This window comes from Melanerpes formicivorus, unplaced genomic scaffold (genome assembly GCF_026170545.1).
Source record: "Melanerpes formicivorus ecotype bairdi unplaced genomic scaffold, bMelFor1.0.p_v2 SCAF_6, whole genome shotgun sequence".
NCBI classification, from domain to species: Eukaryota; Metazoa; Chordata; class Aves; order Piciformes; family Picidae; genus Melanerpes; species Melanerpes formicivorus.
Window position 1 is genome coordinate 6,801,961 of NW_027142358.1, and position 21,403 is coordinate 6,823,363.

General features: G+C 44.7%; 1 protein-coding gene across 1 annotated transcript in view; it reads left to right on the top strand.

Annotated features, from left to right (window-relative positions):
* COL17A1 (collagen type XVII alpha 1 chain) overlaps positions 1–21,403 on the top strand; it is a 42,282-nt gene that overhangs the window by 14,499 nt on the left and 6,380 nt on the right. Inside the window, 35 exon segments of the mRNA XM_068139435.1 lie at positions 276–341; positions 1,570–1,734; positions 2,122–2,199; positions 2,327–2,371; positions 2,958–3,107; positions 3,557–3,772; positions 4,373–4,411; positions 5,349–5,375; positions 5,850–5,876; positions 6,476–6,538; positions 6,646–6,750; positions 7,249–7,311; positions 7,940–7,975; positions 8,086–8,139; positions 8,488–8,523; positions 8,711–8,746; positions 9,165–9,227; positions 9,575–9,610; positions 9,956–10,027; positions 10,353–10,379; positions 11,026–11,061; positions 11,602–11,637; positions 11,868–11,948; positions 13,860–13,895; positions 14,583–14,663; positions 15,876–15,929; positions 16,571–16,633; positions 16,792–16,851; positions 17,355–17,381; positions 17,469–17,510; positions 17,679–17,744; positions 18,105–18,152; positions 19,201–19,314; positions 19,575–19,712; positions 20,290–20,373. Of these exon segments, the coding sequence (XP_067995536.1) occupies positions 276–341; positions 1,570–1,734; positions 2,122–2,199; positions 2,327–2,371; positions 2,958–3,107; positions 3,557–3,772; positions 4,373–4,411; positions 5,349–5,375; positions 5,850–5,876; positions 6,476–6,538; positions 6,646–6,750; positions 7,249–7,311; positions 7,940–7,975; positions 8,086–8,139; positions 8,488–8,523; positions 8,711–8,746; positions 9,165–9,227; positions 9,575–9,610; positions 9,956–10,027; positions 10,353–10,379; positions 11,026–11,061; positions 11,602–11,637; positions 11,868–11,948; positions 13,860–13,895; positions 14,583–14,663; positions 15,876–15,929; positions 16,571–16,633; positions 16,792–16,851; positions 17,355–17,381; positions 17,469–17,510; positions 17,679–17,744; positions 18,105–18,152; positions 19,201–19,314; positions 19,575–19,712; positions 20,290–20,373 (2,370 nt within the window).

Genomic DNA, 21,403 nt, shown 5'->3' on the forward strand with positions numbered 1-21,403 from the left:
CAGAGTTTCCTTCATTACCATCTTCTTGCGTGGAGCAATGTGGTATGAAGGGATATTGAGGAACATTTCCTCTGCTTTGTGTGTGCAGAAACAGCTCCCAGTGCCTATGTAAGCATTAAAGACTTGCTTGCTGAGGATGACCTTGCTTGTTTGAGTTGTCCTAGGTACCCTGAATGATAAAAGGGTTTTGAAATGGTGTACAGTCCAAGGTCAGAATGTATGTATGTACCTCATTATCCTTCATCTCTTTCATTCTCTTCATTTTTTCATTACAGCATATGGGATGAAGAACACTTCTCAGAGTAACACCATGACAAGTACTGGTGTGTCTGCCACATCAGGTGAGTGTGCCATTCACAGTTGTTTAGGTACAGCCTTGGAGAAGCATATCATGATGCAAACAAGTTAGAGATTCAGGCAGTTAAGTGACACTAACACCTGGCTCCTCAGAAGCACAACTTGTCACTAGACAACTCTCCTACCAGTACCTTTCTGAAAAGAAAGCAAATGAGCCAGAAGCTATGAATGAGCAAATGAGCTGGTCTGATTCAGATCTCTCCCACTCTTTTGTAACTTGGATGATTTAATTGCAGCTACTTCTGCCCAGCTGGCAGTTAACTGGGTAGATCAGATGTGTGAAATTGTGCTTCATCTGAAGCCAAAATATTTGCAAGGGTGCTTTTAAACATAATTTTGCAGTAGTACCAGCCTCAACCACTTAAAAAACAGGGAATTAGCTTACATGTGATGAGACAAGTTTTTGCAATGGGAGAAGCTGAGGTCCTTTTACTGGCCTGTGGTCCTTGAATGATTTGGCTTCATCTTCTCCAACTTTTTTTTCTTTGAGCAACTTTGAGAGCTATAAATTAGTCTTACTTTCTGTGCAAGGGAAGCCAAGTTTCTTTTGTAAACCAATGGCTCCCAAAGATTAAGCTAAAAAAAGCAGATGTAAATACTACAGAAGTGATGATAACATTTCTAACACAGGTTTACTCCAGGTTTGTGCTTGAGCAATAGAATAATACCATTCTAGTTATCTTGGTTTTCAAAATTGTGTCAATTTGTGTGCAAATTCAGGTTTGTATAGCATTCCAGGCATACCTGACACTGTGTCATGGCAGAAGGGTGACCACACCAATGTTTCTGAGTCTTGCTTGGCCTGTGCCAAACCTTAGTAAACTACAGTACAGTGCTTCATAAGCATGCTTGGCTCACAAGGATATAGACTGCTTTGTGCTTGACAGAGTAGGTCTACTAAAGGTAGTCCTCAGACTGAATTTCTGTGATTCTATAGTAAGAGTGTTTGAGAAGCAAAGAGGTGTTTTCTATATATGATAGAATTAGAGATGCTCTCTATTTCTGAAAGCAGTTGCTCCCCTGCTAGTGAAATACACATATCTAAAGAAGTCTAACAATATGCACATCACTCCTCAGCTTCAACAATGGCTGTGCCTCTTAGTGGGTGTTTACAGTAACTCCAATCACAGCAGGATTATGTATTTTAATGAACAGAAGTGCTGTGGCACACATTCATATCTTCCTCTTTCCCATCATTTACCAATATACCAGGGGGAACTGTTCTGAGCTCCCAGGGAGATGATGTTCTGCACAAAGACTGCAAGTTTCTGCTGATGGAGAAGGAGAATGCCCCAGCAAAGAAGGAGATGGAGCTCTTGATCATGTCAAAGGACAGTGGCAAAGTCTTTAATGCCTCTGCTACTGGGCTTAATGGAGGTAGCTTCTCTTCTTTGGGTCATGTGGATATGCTGAGGGCAGAGAAATGGAGACTGATCTTAGGAGAGAGTTCAGAGTTCAGGACATTACACCTGACTCAAAGGCCTACAAGCCAAATAAAAAGCTCCAGCAGGCAGTTAGCCTGTAACCATGCTGTCTGCAATATAGTTTTAGCTTTTGCATTTGAAGCTTCAGAGTATGCCTTGGAATACTTTACAAAGCTTAGGAGCTTTGAAAACAAAACCCCTAGATCTAGTTGAAATGGTCAGAGCTATTGTGGTTTCTTGATAAAAAATAGGTCTTTTGCCAATGCAAGAAGATAAGCCTGACCCAACTTCTATTCTGATGGTTTTAATTATATTCAGTTCCTTTTCTGGATCTTTGTAGAAGACACCTTGAAAAAAGAGAAGCAAGGATTTTCCTCCTCTTATGCTACAGACACTGGCTTAAAATCAGATGCAAATGGTAAGAACTTGTCCCCTTGCGAATGCATCAGAGCTTTCTCCTTCTCCCTCCATTACTACCTTCCCCTTTCAAGCCCGTGCCCTAAGTTTAATCATGCATACAAAGACCATTAAAATCTCTGTTGCAGGAGGACTGAAATCCATGCCAGCAAGGGACAAAGCAGCTTATGCAGGTAAGTGATGCAATTCAGAGTATGATTGGAAGAAGCACCAAAGCACAATGTATAAAAAAGCAATGGTTCTCAAGTGACATGAGCGGTCTCTGTGCAATGACATCAGAGGGAAGGAATGTTGGGCAGGCTACTCAATCTGTAATGAGCAGGGCACATGCCAGAGGAATCGGTACCAGTGATTTGATTCTGGATGAGTAGGCATTTGGGGTATTTTTTTGTATTGCTGGAGAAAATTGGATAGAAAATGGTACAGATGCATTCTGCTACCAGGACAGATTAATGGGGAGGAGAGGGTTCAAACAGACCATGCTGGCTATTGCTGTCATTTATGGCTCAAAAGTGTACAAAAACCTGAGCATGTTTTTCCAGATGTCATTTTAAAATACACTGAGTATTGTCAGATCTTGGAATTCCTGTTGGGAACGCTCTTCCCAGCATCCACAAGGACTAGAATTAGGCCCACTGTGTGTAGAGTAAGATGTAAAGATCTTTTCTCTACACTGTGGTGGTCTTATTCTAAGAGATTCTTGAATCTGAAGTCAAGTAGCTCCTCCTTAACTGGGAGACTGCCCCTTCCCTCTTCCAGAAATACGGAATGGTGATGTGGGAGGTGCAGTCGGATCAACACCATCCTGGTGTCCCTGTGGTTCCTGCTGTAGCTGGTGGAAGTGGCTCCTAGGTTTGCTTCTGGCCTGGTTGCTTCTCCTTGGATTGCTTTTTGGACTCATTGCTCTGGGTAAGAAATAACTGAGGAACAAAAAATGTTGAATGGGATAGAAAGACCAACAGGGGATGCAAGGTGGCAAAGAGGCCAAGTACCACAGATATCGAGCCAAAGAACTGAGAAGGAGCACATTCAGCATGATGGTGACTGTCATTAAGATACTACAAATAGAATGGATAAAGAATATAAACCCTTGATAAGGGGGTGTATAATCTTGAGATGAGCAGCATAGGAAAACTCTGGGATCTGAGGTCTTACTTCTCAGAGACTAACAGATTCCAAATTTGTCATTTAAACTCCTGTTATACCTAGTAGGATGAAAGATGCGAAGACCAAACTTGCAAAACTCAGTGGCCATAGCTATCTAACACGGTGTTGTCTTGTCCCTGCTACTAGAAGTGGGTATTTCAGGAATGCATCTGTGGCAGCATGATCCTCAGCATTGTGCTTTAACCTTGCAGCGGAAGAAGTAAGAAAGCTGAAATCGCGTGTTGAAAACCTGGAAAAAATCAACGGTGGCCTCCTGGCACTTAACCAAGGGAATTCCAAAATAGAAAAGGATGTTTCAAGGGTAGACTTTCTTCATGGTATTTCACCCTCCTCAAGCTTCCCCTATGAAAATGAAGAGTCAGTCTGGTTGATGGTGAAGAGCAGACTGAACAAGGAAGTAGAACGAGGTGAGCAGAGTCAGTGTCTGTGATGCTGTGTGAGACCAGATTACTTAAAGAGGAGTGGAAGGATTTGCTTGCCTAGAGGCCCTAAAGACCAGGACTTTTTGAGTGCAGTTAAGTCTGTTGAAAGTGGTGTTATCACCTGCCTTCACAGACAGGCTATGCTGGCACTCGGAATGCTGCCACTAACACTGGTACTGCATCCCTTAAAGCCAGCAGAACAGGGAGAAGAAAGGAGGTTGTGGACGTGTCGTCTTGTTCCAGGGTCTATCGTGTTTGCTATAGCAAGTGAGTTTTCCATCTTGAAAGAAGTGCATGGAAAAATGAACCCACACTTTATTTCTTATGCCACTTATGTTAGCAAGGGAATAATCTACTTCTGTTTAGCAGATGATGGAAATAAGAATAGCAGAGCCTACATTTGGAAGTTTCATGGATTTCTGAAAGCAAATTTGCTGAGGAAAGTACACTCACAGAGCCATACTGTGCTTGATAGTCTGTACTGCCTGCAGCCTCAGAATCCGAGTAGAAGGATCTTTGTATGTCAAGCTAATACCTGTTCCCTTGTGTAATGCACTCTAACAGCCTCTTCACGTCCTTTTACAGGATACTTCCGAGGGGAGAAAGGAGAGCCTGGTCAGAAAGGTACAGCCATATAGTCCTTCTCTTCTCCTGTCCTATTCTTTGGCTCTGGCAATTGATGAGTTTGGAGTGGACGTTGCCCACAAGGGCCAACTGGCAGTGATAAAGATGACACTGGTTTATAGTTAAACAGGAATAATCATAGAATCATTTAGGTTGGAAAATACCTTTAAAATCATTGAGTTCAACTGTAAAGTTACCACTGAACCATGACCCTAAGCATCACATACATGTGTCTTTTAAATACCTCCAGGGATGGTCACTCAACAACATCCCTGGGCAGCCTATTCCAATGCTTGCTTTCGGTGAAGATATTTTTTCCACTGGCACAACTTGAGGCCATTTCCTCTCATCCTATTGCTTGTTACTTGAAGGAAGAAGCTGACACCCACCTTACTGCAACCTCCTTTCAAGTAGCTGTAGAATGTGAGGTCTCCCCTGAGCCTCCTTTTCTCCAGACTGAACAACCTCAGTTCCCTCAGCCACTCCTCATAAGACTTGTGCTCCAGATGCTTCTCCAGCTTCATTTCTCTTCTTTGGACATGCTCAATGTCCTTCTTGTGGTCATTGGCCCAAAACTGAACCCAGTATTCAGGGTGCAGTCTTACCAGTGCCAAGTACAGAGGGAAAAATCACTTCCCTAGTTCTACTAGAGTGTAAAACTAGTTGGCTGTGTAAGCTGTAAAGGACCAGATCCCAAGCAGACCTAATACAGGAGGCCCAGTCTTGCACTGTGCCAGTGTGAAAGGCCAGATCCTGTTTTCACTAGGGGGATGGGTCTGATCCTGCACTATTCAAGTGTGAAGTGTCTCTGTTCACCCAAAACTCCTTCATGTTTCATCAAAGATGAGAAAGCAGTTAGAGGAGTAAAAAGTATGAGTAATCACTGGAAATATCTTCAAAGTCAATCCTGATTTTAATTGTTTTCCTCCCTTCTCAGGTGACATGGGAATTCAAGGTCCCAGAGGTGAGTTTGGAGTTACCTGCTTTCTCAGGTAGATTGGCAGCCTGCCATAATGCCTGTGTACCAAAAGTATTTTTGTTATTCCAGAGGTTAGGTTAAGAAGCTGATGCATTTTGCAGTTCAGATATTGTTGTGATGATTGGATAGTTTTGCTCTTCTTGACAAAGAGAATTTTAGAGTTCACAGCAGAAGAAATAACAGGTGTCACTGTGAATCTAGAAACTCCTTTCACCTGGGTAAAATGATTCCTGAAGCCAAGCTCTACCTGGTTTAATCATAGAGAGCTTTCCATGGTGTAAAGGATTCAATCCGTTGCATGAACACAAGGGGGCCGGTGTTGCATGGCTGGAGATAGTAGAACTTCTAAACATGCCAGGAATATAAACTTGTCTTTTGAGGGGCGAGGCTTGGCTGAAGAGGCAAGTGGGCAAAACAAGACCTATTCCCCACTGATTGTCTATTTCTTTCTCTCTACAGGAGAGCGAGGACTTCCTGGTGTCCCAGGTGGGCAGTAGTACAATTCCCCTTTAAGGAGGACATTTAATGACATTACAGTAGGCAGGAATAAATTTTACACTGCAAACCTAGCAGGTGGTTGTCTAGAATCAATATTTAGCATAGACTAGGTCAGTTGTTTACTACCTTAGTGCTAAGGTACAGACACAGCTCAGAGACCTGCTTACAGGCAAGGCCTCAGCTTGACTTCCACTTTGTTGAGCATGTCTAATTTGGGGTTGTAAAGATCCCAGCCTACCTGTGAAAGAGTCCCAGACCTGCATAAGTATTTGGCCCAACTTCTTTGTGCTCCTATATGTATTATGCTCTTCTAAAGACATCTGAGTCCAAGCACTCACCTTCCAGGTAATATAGAATCACAGAATGGTCTGGGTTGAAAGGGACCTCCAAAAGTCATCTATTCCAACCCCCTCTAGAGTAAGCAGGGGCATCCTCAACTAGATCACTTTGCCCACAGCAACTTTACCAGAGCATTCTTTACCCCAGCTGATTAGTCTCTCCAGGCTTCAGGTTCCTCTAATTTGGATGTTATTCTTTTGTAGTACACAGACAAGGACTCTGAACATTTGTTGTGTTTTTCTTTCCAGGTATTCCTGGTCCAATTGGGCACCAAGGACCAGAAGGACCAAAAGGACAGAAGGGCAGCATGGGTAAGCATCTCTGTCACTGCTGTGAGTCCTTCACAACTGCTGACACATGGTGTGATTATTGCCTTCCCTCATGGAGGTGACCTTTACAAGGTATTTGTTTCCTGTAGGTGAACCTGGTGTGGAAGGTCCCATGGGACAAAGAGGTCGAGAAGGGCTTCCAGGACCTCGAGGGGAGCCTGGGCCACCTGGATTTGGAGAAAAAGGAGACAGAGGTAGGAACTAGGTGTCCCATTCTTGCATAAAGAGGAGAGGGACAAAAGCTAGAGTTTGGTCCCAATTTATAAAATGCCCCAGTGATAGAATTTGACTTGATTATTCAAATGCAGATTTCATTTCAGACATTTCCCAGCACAGATCTGGCATAAGGGCCCTTTTTTTTTGGGCAAATTTAAAATGAATAAACTAGAGTTGTTTTGGTTTATCTGGTCTCACAATCAGATTTGAATTTGGCAGAACCAAAAGCACCTTAGTATCAAGGTCATCTTCTTCCCTCTTATCCATTCACCAAAACTGGAGGATTTGTCTTGCTCATTCTAAAGCCCAGTGAGATGTTAGGGTGTTTTCATGGACAATTCATGCTTGCTTGGGTGTTTTGAGCTGGCCAGCAGATTACTTGTCACACTTGCCAGAGTAAGAACAGGAGATAGGATTATGGGAAAACAGGGTCACAATTGTATCCTACAATATCTATTCATGCTTTTATTCTGCAGGTGGTGTTGGTGAGCCAGGCCCTCCAGGGCCACCTGGACCACCAGGTTCTGCTGGCCTTAAAGGTAAATATGAAGACAGGCAGAGAGAGCCTAGCAGGCTGGTTAGGTACAAATGAACACTTCAACCTTCCTCTTTCACTGCACTGCAGTAATCAGAAAAGTGAACTCATTTTGGATAAAATATACTTTGATAGGTACACAGAGCCTTTAGAGCAATAAATTCTTGGAGATTTGTAGTGAGAATGGAGATTGGCAGGGTGGTTTTTCAAAACACCAGTCTTTTAGATGTGTGATGTTCCAGCTGGTTTTGTTCTGCTTTCTGAAATAATAAGGCAAGCTCCTCGTCCCTAACAGGCTTTTAACAGAGCTACAGCTCTACAGTCCAAGTAACAATGATTGAAGTCAGACTATAAAAGAAATGGGACCCACCTGAAGCACAGATCCCAGTGTCTCAGCCAAGATGGAAGGCCTGAATCTCTTTATGTTACTTGAGGGAAAACCACTTTCTCTATGTCACAAGAACTAAGTTGTGTAGGTTTCTTGTCCTGGTTTAGAGGATGCCAGTGATGCAAATTCCTCCAGTGGCTGTGGGACTTAAAATCTGCTAAACACCTATTGATTTGTGGAACAAAAAGGTTTGCTCATTTTCTAATTGTGGTGATACTGAAAGAAGATCCATGTCTATTCACAGGTCTAATGGGTTCTCCAGGCCCACAAGGTCCTCCAGGTGAGTGCTGCATTCCTTTGCCATGGCAGCTAGAGACTAGAGAAAAACAAAACCAGGAATGCATAACTGTGAGTGGAGTAACTCAAACCTCCCATCTCATTTTTCTGCAGGTCCTCCTGGCCTGCAAGGATTCAGAGGAGAAGCAGGTCTCCCAGGTGCTAAAGGTAAGCTTCTTTCTGCCTCAGCAGTTCCAGCAGCACTAGCTGATGTGCTTCCCTAGTGCTGCTCTGAGCAGCAGACTGAGTCTGAGCATGTAACATTGGGACAAATAAAAGTGTAAGACTGGGAAAGGTGAAGGAGAACTAAACTTAGCACTAATAGCAAAAATTGAGAAATACAAGAGACACAGAGATAATAAAGCAGTCTAGATAAGGAAATATGGTTCTATGGATATGTATTGAAGGATACAGGTCTGATATCAGAGAATCTGTGTTTCCCCTATGATTTTTCTTGATGTAAGAAATTCCTTTCCCTTCCTGACTTGTTATTACTATTCTTCAATCATCTTTCAGGTGAGAAAGGAGCGCCTGGAGCCCCTGGACCCAAGGGTATGTTGATCAATTAGATATCTTCTTGTGGATATTTTCTTTACATTCCTTTAGATACTGTCCATAGGTATTAATCCATCTTATGCTTCTTTGGCTTTTTCTTCTGTGCTTTTGTCAGAAAGCAAACTGATGGAAACATTTTACAATGAAACGGTCTAACAGATTCCTTCTCTTTTTTGTACCACAGGTGATCAGGGTGAGAAAGGTTCCCGTGGAATGACAGGTCAGTGGATTGTTTTCCTGGGGTAACAGCCTATCTAATCTACACATGCATGATTTGTGTTTTCAAATGACAGTACAGCCCAGCCAATCCCAGTTTGCTTTCTGAAAAAAAAATACAGTGAAGTTATTTTGTTACAGCAGGATGGGGCTTTTTGCACCCAAGCTTTAAACAAATAGATCTCACTCTTGATTCCCATAATCTTGGTAGCAATCTTTGGATTCAGCTTTAGGGAAATTCCCCCTCACATGCCTGGTGTTCACACCTTGAGCTTTTCTAATGGCCAGAGACTTACAAATCATGAGGCCTGAACATCCTGTCAGTGTTGGTTCTCAATTGCAAAGCACCGAAGATTGCTGAAATCATAAACTGTGTCTCCACCAGGACTTTTTGGATTAATTTTCATACCATTTCACTACAGGTGAACAAGGCTCAAGAGGAATGCCTGGTCCTCCAGGAGAGCCAGGGGCTAAAGGACCTGTAGGTGAGTAACAGCAAACAGCTGTGTTTGTATGTGGGGCAACATCATTTCCACCCAGAGCGTGCTTCTATGAGCTTCTGTGCTTCCACAGGGAAGTGGAATCATACTGTGATCCTGGGTCTTTTCTCTAGATGGCTAGGATTAGTCTGTGTACTCAGAAAAAATGTCCTGCAATTAAGTTTCAAGTGAATGTTTTCTGGATCTTCAGTAACTGCAGCTGAGGTTTGTTTCAGGTGGAATATGATGAAAAGCTACTCTCTTGTGTTCAGGGCTGTGCTCTGCTTAATAGAAGGACAGGGCAGCTGTGGCACTATTTCAGTGAACACTAACAATCCTTTTTCTTTGGGTAGGACAACCTGGCCATGATGGACAACCAGGTGAAAGAGGTAAGGAATTGCTTTGAGGTAGAAGTGCAGGTACTTTGTGATTTGAGAGAAAGTTGATTTGTAAAAGGGTAGAAGGTGGCAGATTCATGTTCTAGGGTCTTGCTGTCTCAGGAGAACTGTAGAGTTAACTGAGATGCATAATGGAGCTGGCTGTAAACTTATGCAAAGTTGGTATCACTGAAGAACTCTTCTGTTACTGATGCTCACCTCCCAGACACTGATGCTGAAAACAGCCATTTGACCATGAAGATACAAGAGGTGGAAAGGAGGGCTGGTGGTCAAGCTTGAACAGATTGTTGGATTGTAATCTTGTTAATAGCTTGTTAATGGTGATTATATCCCTAGGGGAACCAGGTCTTATGGGGATGCCAGGAGCCCGAGGTCCTCCAGGACCCACTGGAGATGCAGGACAGCCAGGTAAAACTACAGAGAGAACAAACTCACTTTTTGTTCAGCTTTTGTTAACAATTTCCAGTCTTAATTTGAAGTTAAGGCTGGCAGATGATCTCTGTACTGTAAAACGGTGATGAATCTAGACTCTGTGATCTCAGGGTTGCACACACTGCAAGCGAGATCAGCTGCTATGAGTCAGCGTTCAGCTTACACAGCATGTGCTAGGCCAATTTACACCACTCATGCAGTGTGTGCTATTTCAAGTAAATGTTGTCTTTTTCTCCCTCTGTATCCATTCCTCATTTGAAATTTGTTTAAACATCTTAGAATTTTTGCCTTCTTTTACCAGGTCTCACAGGACCCCAAGGACCACCAGGTAGGCTTTTTCACCATGTTCCAATTTATCAGTGACAGACATTGATAGGGGCTCAAAAACTCCATGTAATTTTCCCTCTGTGATGCTCAAGGCTTCCAAAGTGTTATCCCAATGTTTATGCATCTCCTTTGGCTTTTGAGGAATACAGGGACTTGGAGCATTGAAAACTTGCCTCTCCCTAAAACATAGTTTTAGTTCCCTGTGCATCACTGAAAAGTCCTAATGAGCAGTTGAAACAGAGAGGAGAGGATGTAGCAGTACAGGTGGAAACAGAGGACATGACGTCTGCAAGCAGAGTTGTTTTGGGGAGCAAGTCACCAGGGAATTTATCCAGGAACCTTGGAACAGAAAGTAGTACTTGGAAGAAGCTACAGTTAAATTTAGGGAGCTGTGCCATCATCCAGGGAGCAGTGGGAGAAGGGGATCCCTTAACTATGCCCAGGGACACTACCAGCAAAGAGTACAGTCCACTGTGAATTCCTTCACTTGCTGTCAGGAATCTGTTTATAAATTCTGAAAGCCAGGATCTTGAGCAGGGAGATTCTTCTGTAAAACCTCAAGTGGAACTCAGCTCAGGAACCTGGAAAAAATAGAGCAAACTGTATTTGCACTAACCATTTAAAATTGTTTATCTACCTTGTATCAGGACTTCCAGGCAACCCTGGCCGACCAGGGGCTAAAGGTGAGTGTTGTTTCTATCCTAATCCTCGTATTTCTACTAAAGCACTTCATTACAGGGAGGATTGTTTGCTGTGCTGACCAGTCCCTGAATCAACAGTGGCATCTAGTGGCTTTAGGAAAGAAAGGTCTGAGAAACACAGTAGCCAAAGTCTCCCTGGGTGTGCACCAAAGGCAGGACGTTCGTTGAGGCGCTCAGCATGATAGTTCTCTGCTGAGAAAACGTTAACAAACCTGGTTCTGCTCTGAGTATACGAGTATGATGCCTGGTGATTGCAATGGAGGTTGCATGCCTCCCTCTGATAAATCAAGGTCTATTACCTATAATGGCAGACTAAGTGCTTGGCAAGCTGATCAGCAGCTCTGATCAGCTCTAATGAGCTTTGTCAGTTCCCCCATGACCTTCTAGCTCTGTGACTTCTCAGACAAGAGGTCACAGGCAGAGAGAACAGAAATCACATGTTCAGTAAGACAAAGTCATTGAGCTAGTGACAGATCTTCCCTAACAAAAAGAATTTAATCTTTTGTCTCTTTGTTTTCTTAGGAGAAACTGGAGCTCCAGGGAGAGTCATAAGTGCTGGTATGTAGTGCTGTGAAAGTTCAAGCACCTCTGCTTTTGGAAGATTTTCTCTGGTTTTCGTTAGGCCTCCTAAATGCATCTTAGCTGTGCGTCAGACCTGTCCTGGGGTTCCCTGCGATGGAGAATGCATATGCTAGAGATGTGTCATTTCTTAATGATACCTTTGTTACACAGTTGCTGGAGGTGTGTGCTTAGGTGTATGTGTGCAAGACTATGTGTTTGTGTTGCAGAGGGTTCGTCGACTGTTGCTTTGCCAGGCCCACCAGGTCCCCCAGGCCCACCTGGCCCCACTGGACCCCCAGGTGTTCCAGGTGAGCTCCTCTGCTGTACTCTTTTCAGGCATCTTACATTGCTGTGCATCCAGTTCTTAATGTAATATGTGATGTTTATTGTCTCTGCCAGGCCATTCTGTCTCTGGGGCAAGATTGCTCAGGCAGACCTTATGGTCCTCACCCTTCCCTGCAGAAAAAAAAATATCTCAGGCTGAGTTAGGAAGATAGCAGCCTCAAGGGGAGAAATGGCATATGATCTCAGAGGGAAGGATGGAAGGAAGGGCTGAGAAGATGAAGAAACTGGGAACACTGGTTATGTCCTTTGATCTGATGAATACAAACTAGTGATAGGTCAAATTCAGCAAGTTAGAATCAAGTTCTTTTGCCTCTCAGGAAAGCAGACTTGTGTCTAATCCCTCTCCCAGCACTGGTACTGTAATGTGCTTGTTTTCCAGTCTTAGCTTTGAACTTAAGACAGCAGAAATCCCACATGAGCTTCTGCAAAACTTTCACACAAACACACACAGACAGACTCTGGCTATGCATGAGCTTAATCCTCAGACTCCTCTGTCTCAGGTCAGACACTGCCCTCCAGCATGCTGGTGTCAGTCAGCAGAGTTCTGTACTCATGGCACTTCTGTGCCTCTCCCAGCTGTACAGCTAATGCTGGAGATGGTTTGCTGGTGCTCACCTATTGAGGCAAGCGACCTTCTGGTTACTTCCTCAGTCTAAGAGGCATCATGCACTTTGATTGCCACATGATGGGAAACAAACATCTCCAGAAATTCAAGTAATACTTGGGACATTGTCAAAAAGGAACAGTATTTCCTTTATTTGTAAATGATATGGCAATAGTAATCAAAATATTAATAACCTTTATTAACATGAAAATTGCCCAAAGATATCAAAAGGTTTGATGTATGGTCAGAATACATTTACAATGGGAATGTACAGTGCTTGGGCAACTATAACAATGTAACTGTTTTGTGCAAACTGGGAGGAATATAACAGAAAGAGAATACCCTGGGAGCAAAATGGCTCTCGACCACAGTGTGGGGGGAGAGATTCAACAAGAACCATTATGCCACAGAGGCAGTGAATTAATTACTCACAGCTGGTTGTACCCAGCTAGGGAGTGCTGCTGCTGTGTATTAGAGGCTTGGGGGCACTCTCATGTGCCAGGTACGGCAGGTTGCCGGCAGGAATGCCACGTGGTCTTCCATGGCTGGTCTGGCTTCAGCAGACAGCAGGCTGTTAATGACGCTATCACGAGGGGCGCTTGCTTTGTCCTGGGGAAACTGAGGCACAGCAAAATCCTGGACACAAAGGGATTGGCTCCGACTCCTAAGCTGGTGGCTTCTCTCGTAGCTTGTGGTGTGTATGCTAGTGGCTTTATCCCAGGTGCTGGGCCGGGCAACTCGAGGCTATGCAACTCGAGGCAGTTTCAAGCCAGACAAGGTCCAAGCAGTTTCAAGCACGCAAGGCTTGAGCAAGGCTTGAGCAAGGCACAGGCAGCTAGAAGTTAGCCTATTTATAAATCTTGCCTGAGATTGATTGGACCAATAGGGCAACAGAACCCAGCACATCGTTACCCAATGGGAAGGGGTTCTGCCAGGCTGTGGCAGGGTTGTTTACCAGACATGCATGGTCCTGTCCCCTTTGTTCCTTTTCCTGCATTACCCTGGCTTTCTGCAGGAAGGAGAGGGGAGAAGGGGACCATGTCTAGACACCTTAGTGTTTGTCTGGGTTTGTGTTGGGGCCATTTGGCCCTACCATGACAGACATTGATAATTCATTCATACCCCATAGCAATTCCATTTACTTGTGCAGACAAATATATTACTTGATAGTCTCCATTCTTGTAAAAGACCTATTGTTTTTTTCCTACTACTGTAAAATACAACCAAGAAAATCTAATATAATCTGTTTTTTTATTTCTGTTGAAACCAGGTCCTGTTGGACCAGCTGGTCTCCCTGGACAGCAAGGTACCAATCTCCAACAGCTTTAATTCTGCTTCTTAAGAGAAATGAATTCATTAGTTTTTCTTTGTTTCTAATTCTCTCAGCCCTTGGCACAATCTTCATCCCTTTTGTTTGCAGATTTCTTCCCTTCAGTTAATTTTGCTGTATTATTTGACTTAATTAATCTTGGAAAGAATTTCTATTCTTTTTTTTCTTCCCCAGGGAAAGAAGGGGGATTGTAAGAGCCAGTGTGATGTGGGATGCTACAAATGTGGTTTTTTTTTCTTATGCTATTTTTTCTGGAGGCTGGTACTGCCTGAGGCATTTCTCAAAGGCAGTTGATATTCTGAGGCAAGGGGGTATAGCCCAGCTACCACTCCTGCCATTTTGAAAGGTGGGAGAACAAACTAGAGACAAGTTGGGAATAATGTCATTGTGAAACTGCTGCCAGGTGGACAGACACCTGTCTAGGAGGATCTGAATAGGGGGGACTCCTGAGAAACTTTCTTAGCTCGTTCTCTATGTCCCTGTTAGAGCAAATTGTGCAGTAATTTTGATGTTTGAATACAGTGTCCCTCAGAGCCAGGGCTCAGTTCATGCTCCCAGTTCACATAAGCAAAGACTGAAGCTCTTGTCAGGGAGGTTAGGAGTGTGTACAAAATGTCACCCTCTCTCAATTAATTTATCTTTTTTTTTCCCTTCTTGACAAAGGTCCACGTGGTGAGCAGGGATCCCCAGGTGAAGCTGTGATGGAAACTATCAAAACAGAAGTCTCATCATTAGCATCTCAAAGTGAGTGGGCCTGCCATTCCACTCCCTCACATGCATGGGTGCCATGTCTCAAGGCCTGCTCACAGATAACTGGAGAGGCCTCTACCTTTTCTCCTCAACATGACATGGAACAAATGTGTGTATCTGTGCTTGGTGGTGGGACAGCCAGACCAGCTACTTTTTCTGCCTTCCTTTCCATATGAGCATCCCAAAGTGCTCTCAAAAGGAGCTAGATTGCAGCAGGCCCATGGCACTAAGGCTAAGGAATGGTGTCTGGTGAGCAGTCACTAACAGTAGAGATGGTCACAGAGCTGTGAGATTTCATCCTGGCCTTTCAGTCAGTGTGTTTACACAGCCTGCTTCCCTATGTAATAGGAACACAGTGTCATCTGTAAGAGGAGAACCAGCTTAAAAGGCATTGTTTAGATTACAAACAAAAGAAATCAAAATATCTCTGCAAATTAGAGGATAAATTCACAGGCAGTAAATGCTATTTTAAGATAAAAGAAGTGGAGCACAACAGAGTGGTTTAGCAGCACCCCAAGAAAGTGTCTGCTTGCTCTGTGCAATCCTAGATGTGTGATGCACTTACAGTCAGTATTCTTAGGGTTTGAGACCCCTGCAAGTGTGCAGGAGAGGTAAGGCAGAAGAGCATTTAAAATCAGAAATGGTCCTTTCCTGATCACCATCTAAAAGGGTTCATGTAGGTCCAGACCATGCTTCAGTATTGTCACATCCCCCATTTGGGACTCTTGGCTCTCAGCCTCAGTGAGCCTTGAGTTTGTGGCTCAGCTCAGAGGTGACAATGCACCTCCAATCAAGGTAACACAGTGCAGCTACTTCTTAAATAAGGGCTGTGTAACATTATCCTCCTACTACTTGCCCCTAGTTGAAAGAATCTTTATTCTCCTTGAAAGTTCTTTCCTCCTTCTCTAGCCTTTGAGTCCTTTGCTCTTTCCCTCAGCAACCAGAGAGATCTCTTCCCTGTTTCCAATACATTTCCAGCCTGCTCAGCACTGTATTTGGTTCATGTCTTAACCTGCAAGGTGACAATAAAACACACCTCTCCGCTCCCCTCTCTGCCTCAACTTTGGCTTTGGGTCAGCCAGGTCCAGCATTAGCCCATTTTTAATTGTAAGAGCTTCTAACAGCAATGTGATGACAATGTTTCCATAGCAGCAGTAGCTCTATAGCAACAATATTTCCTTTTGTGTGTGTGTTTCATGTGCACAGTGCTGGCAGATTTCCAAGGGCCGCCAGGACCACCAGGTCCCCCTGGACTACCAGGTATGTAATATAGCAGGGCTCAGTACATAAGCAGGGGATGTTTGCACACGTGGCACATTTACTAAGTAAATATTCTATAACAGTTCTGTTTCTTTTGTCATTGGGTGAATCTGTGCAGGCAACTCCTGCACCTCGTGGTCCCCCAGGTAAAAGCTTGTTTCTCTGAAATAAACCTGGAAAGTGGGAGGTTTTCCCACTGCCTCGATCCTGTGCCTTGAGATATCCCAGATGCAGTCTTGGACCTAGTGAAGTTAGTGGGGATGACTTTAATGGAAGCAGAATTTCACATAGTGGGTTCCTACTAACATACTTACTGAGTTTCACAGCAGCAAGATGCTGCCTAAGAGAGGAGATTTGCTTTGGTAGAGGTTTGCTGGCCAGAGTAGTAATCAATAAAAGCCATACTTATAGGGAAGACACTCAACATTCTGAAGGGCCCCAAAAGAAGTAACCTCAATCAGTTCTATCTTTACTTACTTATCCAGTCTTAACTTCCTGCTGTGATAGAGGTGTGGAGAAAATAGTGATACTGGCCTGTATGTGGAAATATTTGAGCTATGACTGTAGCTGGAGATGTAGCAGCTCTGACATGCATTGATGAGGCTTGTCCTTCCTGAATCCTCTTTGTCCCTTTCGCCTAGGAATAGGATTGCCAGGGCCTCCAGGCCCACCAGGGAGACCAGGATCTTCCATGTCCACCTCAGGTAGGTTTTTCCCATTCATTCCCCTGCTGTGCCCTGGGAATGTCCTGGCTTTTGGGGTTCCAGAGAGCACATCCTTGGAGAGGACCAGGTGGAGCCAGAGGAAGCTTGTGTCATGTTCTGTTGGATGTCCTGAGGAAACCTTTTTGTTTTAATTACAGAAACATTTGTCACTGGCCCACCAGGTCCACCAGGACCACCAGGACCAAAGGGAGACCAAGGTAGGTATATCCTTCTACCTCACCAAGATCTTAGCTGGATCTTAGTACTTCAGACTGGAAAAGAAGGACAGGCTTCTTTTGGAAGCAGGAAGTGTCCTGCCTTTCAGTGGCTGTAAGAAAGCTAGCACAGTGCTCTCTAAGACTCCTGTCTGATGCCATAAAACAAGTCAGTCTTTGTCAGATAAAGTTCTGTTAGCATCCAGTGGTGCCAAGGCAATTGCTGCATTCAGATCCCAAATTTGCAAGCCCATTGGATTCAGGAGCATTCAGAGCTTCCAGTTTGCCGGTACAGGGGAACAATCTTTTTGCAAAATGCAGTATGGATTTGGTTAAATCAAGTGCTAGGAGGTGGCCCTGTAAAGCATATCTCAGCCCTCAGCTGGCAGGAAAACATGAGACCTGCTTCCTTTACCCATTTCTGCCTCTTCTGCAGTGTTTGCTGGGATGTTGCAGGTCAGAACAAAGCAAATGCTAACACTGTTCCTCTGCCCCCCTGTTTACAGGTGAACGAGGTCCACGAGGATTTACAGGTAAGGAGACGCCCAGGAGATACCAGTGTGGTGCAGGGTAGCTTTCCTGTGTATGTGACTGCTCCTCCATTTCTGTGTCCCCTGCAGGAGAACCGGGTGAGCCTGGCCTTTCAGCATTCTCCTCCCACGGTCAGTTGGTGACAACTTTCCTCCTTTGAATTCATTGTCCCTAGACTGAAACCAGGGGGCAAAATCCTGCTCCGTTGATTCCAGCTGAGTGAATACTAAAGTGGAGCTAGGATTTTGTCCGCACACTTTGTTCCTGTGAATCTCTGACTCTCCTTCTGCAATTGGCAGGTGACAGAGTTACCTTACAGGGACCTCCAGGAGTTCCAGGTCCACCAGGCCCACCTGGACCTAAAGGTGAAGTGAAAAGTCTTTTCTTTCTTTCTTTGCTGGTGGCCTCATACAGCCAAGACTGCTTGAAACTGAAGGATGGAGCATCCTGGTCCGTTGGGAACTACAGCTGTGCCCATCCCTACAGAGCAGGACTAGGGCAATAGAATAGCTCTGAGCACAAGGCACCTGGGCCCTGTCACAGAAGGCTCAGAAAAGCTGCCATGGTCTCTTCCTTAAGCTCTTCCCCAACAAGCTTCTAATTCCAGATCGTCATTACAAGGGCTGGGTAGCTGTTTCTCTGACATGTAGCTCAGCTGTTTTACATGACAAAGTATGCAACATGCACCCATTACAATCATCTCTCTCCCTCACTCTGTTTTCCAGGTGATGCAGGTGTTCCTGGTGCTCCTGGCATCCCAGGAGCATCTCGAGGTAAGAGCCAGACCATCACTGCTCTGATACTATAAAGAAATGCTGACAGCTTGGTGGAGGCTTGGAGAAATCTCCTCTGGGTTTTACAAGTGTGGGTGCCAGCCTAATAGTGTTGGGATTTGCATCCAAAACCTCTTATTCCACAGCCTGCCTTAAATCAGGCAAGTTAAGAATTACAAGTTTTCTGTTTCTAGCCTACTGGGAATCATTTGAGCCAGAGTTTGTCCTCATGGGACATAAAAGAAATGGATAGCAGGTGGCTAGCCATGTTTCACAAGGGATTAGGGAAGCTGCATTGAAGCCTCTAGTGGAAAAACTTCTGATCAGAAGGAGAATGCCCTTTGTTCAGTTCTGCTTATCCTCAGGTGGATTCCTGTGAATTAAGCTGCTGTCATCCTGTGTAAGAGATCTATGCATGCAGACTGTTAATGCAGCTTCACAAAAAGTGTGTATGGATGAACCTCACTGTGTCTCCATGTGGATGAGCCCTCTGCTTCTCCACATCGTGTCTTAGGAGTGCTACCTCTGGGTGCTGGGAAGACAGGCACCTTAAGGAGCATGAGATGTCATTCAACATCATGGTGACAGGAGTCATACAGGGCCTACCTGTATCTTGCAATGGAGATCAATAAAGAGGTTCTTGAGCTGGTGGTGCCTAGACTGGCTGTGACAGGGGGCAGTAGGGCTCTAAGGTCAGCCTGATGAGCTTGAGTGCTTTATGCATCCCCACCTCTATTTCTGCACAGCATTGCACTTTGGTGCACAAACTGGCCAGGTCTGTCACTATGAAGCCAGGGAGGTCTCTGAACTCAGTCCTGCAGACCTGCCTAGGCTGATTTACACAAGATGCCAAATTACTTGAAGCTGTTATACTGCCTGATAATCCCAGCCTCGGGATGTGTTGAGAGGTGGAGAGGGATCCCCTCCATGGTCCACTCACAAAGCTTTTTCCAGGTCTGTGAGAAGGGCTCAATGCAAGCCCACTTCAGTATCACCTGGTCTAATGCAACCATGTCAAAATCTCTCCTGCTTACAATGTTTTCTGTAGGTGGATCCAGACAAATTCAGGGACCTCCAGGACCTCCTGGGCCACCTGGTCCTCCTGGCCCAGGTGGAAGTTCATCTCAAGAGATTCAGCAGTATGTCACTGACTATTTGAAGAGTGAGTACAATGTGATTTTGCCATGGGTCAGCAGACACCTGCTCCTCTCTTTTGCTTCCTGAGCCCCTTGTCACTCTGTCTTTGGACCAGCAGCACTGCTACTCTGGCTTTATCTCTGTTGAGTACTATGAAGTGCTGCTGACCTCTGCAGGACTGTCCTGTTGGTCTGCTTTTTGCCAGGGGAAGAGTGTCCAGTCATTGAGCATATGGCCATTGTCTTGCCTTTAGTAATGTGAGCAAACCTTGTGCTTCCTCCCTAGGTGACAGTGTAAGGCATTATTTGACTGGTGCCCAAGGCCCACCAGGCCCTCCAGGCCCACCTGGAGTCATCACCACTGCAGATGGGACAACCTTTGATTATGCAGAGCTGGCTACCCGTGTTATGAGCTACATGACAAGTAAGCACCATGTTGGTGAAATCTGTAATGGGTCATGCACTTGGCTGAGCTTGTACAACACCTAGCAGGTGAAAAACAGAGGAGAAACAACAGTCTTTAAATAGCAGCACCCCAGATAATCATCTCCTGCAGTCTTGACACAGGATTTCACACATTCAAGGCCACTCTGAGGCTTGTCTCATTTTAATGGTTAGATTATAACTAACTTGCTGCTGTTTAAAAAGTTCCATGTTAAACATTAGCTGTAACCACCCCCAAGACCCAAACAGAGGTGGCTCTCTTTGGTATACATGGTCTGAAGTATTCTGAGGCTGTCTTGTACACTTGGAGCCCTCCTAAATTAGATTAAATTCCCAGAGCTTTTGGAAGTAGCCTGGAATTTCAGTCAGAATAGCACAGAACATACAGCTGTGGACATGACCAGGATGTGTGAGACAGCAACTCATTCATAGCTGGGGGCATGGGAAGCCTATTCCACCAGTTAAACTGGATTAGTTCAGCTTTCCTTTGTCCCTGCCTGACTCCTCTTCACCTTTTGTCTCATCCTGCCTGATGTAAAACCTTTTAATTCCCACAGGCTCTTCAGATCGCTATCAGTCATTTGCCAGTTCAGTATCAACTACATCTGTCTTATATCAAGAACTTCTGGACATGCTACAGAGTAAGTGACCCTCAAGGGAAACATGAAAGTTGGGGGTAAAGCACCTCAGCAGCCTAGAGGTGTGTCCTTCCCTTCCAGTCTCCTATCTCCACCCAGAGTTACCAGCAGCTGCTTCAGAGGGCAAAGGCCTACCAGAGGGGCTGCTGAGCACCTTCCAAGACTCCTTCCAAGTCTTTTGGAGTTTACATGCCTTCCAGAATCCCTGTGTGCTTTTTATACCCTCTGTTGTAATTCTGCAGTTTCCCATTCTCTCCCCTCCCTTCTCCTTGGCTCTCTAGACAGCAGCTCTCTACATCCCTCCTTTTCCCCACAGTTTCCCCCAGTCTCTCATTAAACTTTGGTCTTCTACTTTCCAGCTGCCTCACTCTCCTGGGGTCTCCCCCATTCCTTCTCTCCCACCCCGCAGCCTTGTTCTGTTCTTAAGGTGAGAAGGATACCCAGCTCTGGTATTCTTTTCTATGCACACTGTTATTGTGGGCTGGCAGGCAAATCACCAGGATGTCATTTTCACAGAATTCATCAGGCTGGAAAAGTCCTTCAAGATCATCAAGTCCAACCTATCACCCAACACCATCTAATCAACTAAACCATGGCACTAAGTGCCTCATCCAGTCTTAAACACTTCCAGGGATGGTGACTCTACCACCTCCCTGGGCAGCCCATTCCAATGGCCAATCACTCTTTATGTGAAGAATTTCTTCCTAACATCCAACCTAAACTGCAAAATTGTTTTATAATCATAGAATTATTGGGGTTGGAGGGGACCTCAAGTGTCATCTAGTTCCAACTCCCTTGCCATGGGCAAGGACGCCTCACAGTAAATCAAGTTGCCCAGAGCCACATCTGGCTTGGCCCTAAAAACCTCCAGGGATGAGGCTTCTACTGTCTCCCTGGGAAACCTGTTCCAGTGTCTCACCACCTTCATGTTGAAGAACTTGGTTGGTTGGTTATAAAGCCCACAATCACATGCTCACCAATGGAGTCAGAATTATGCTATATCTTTAAACATACAAGCAGCAGCAGAACATCT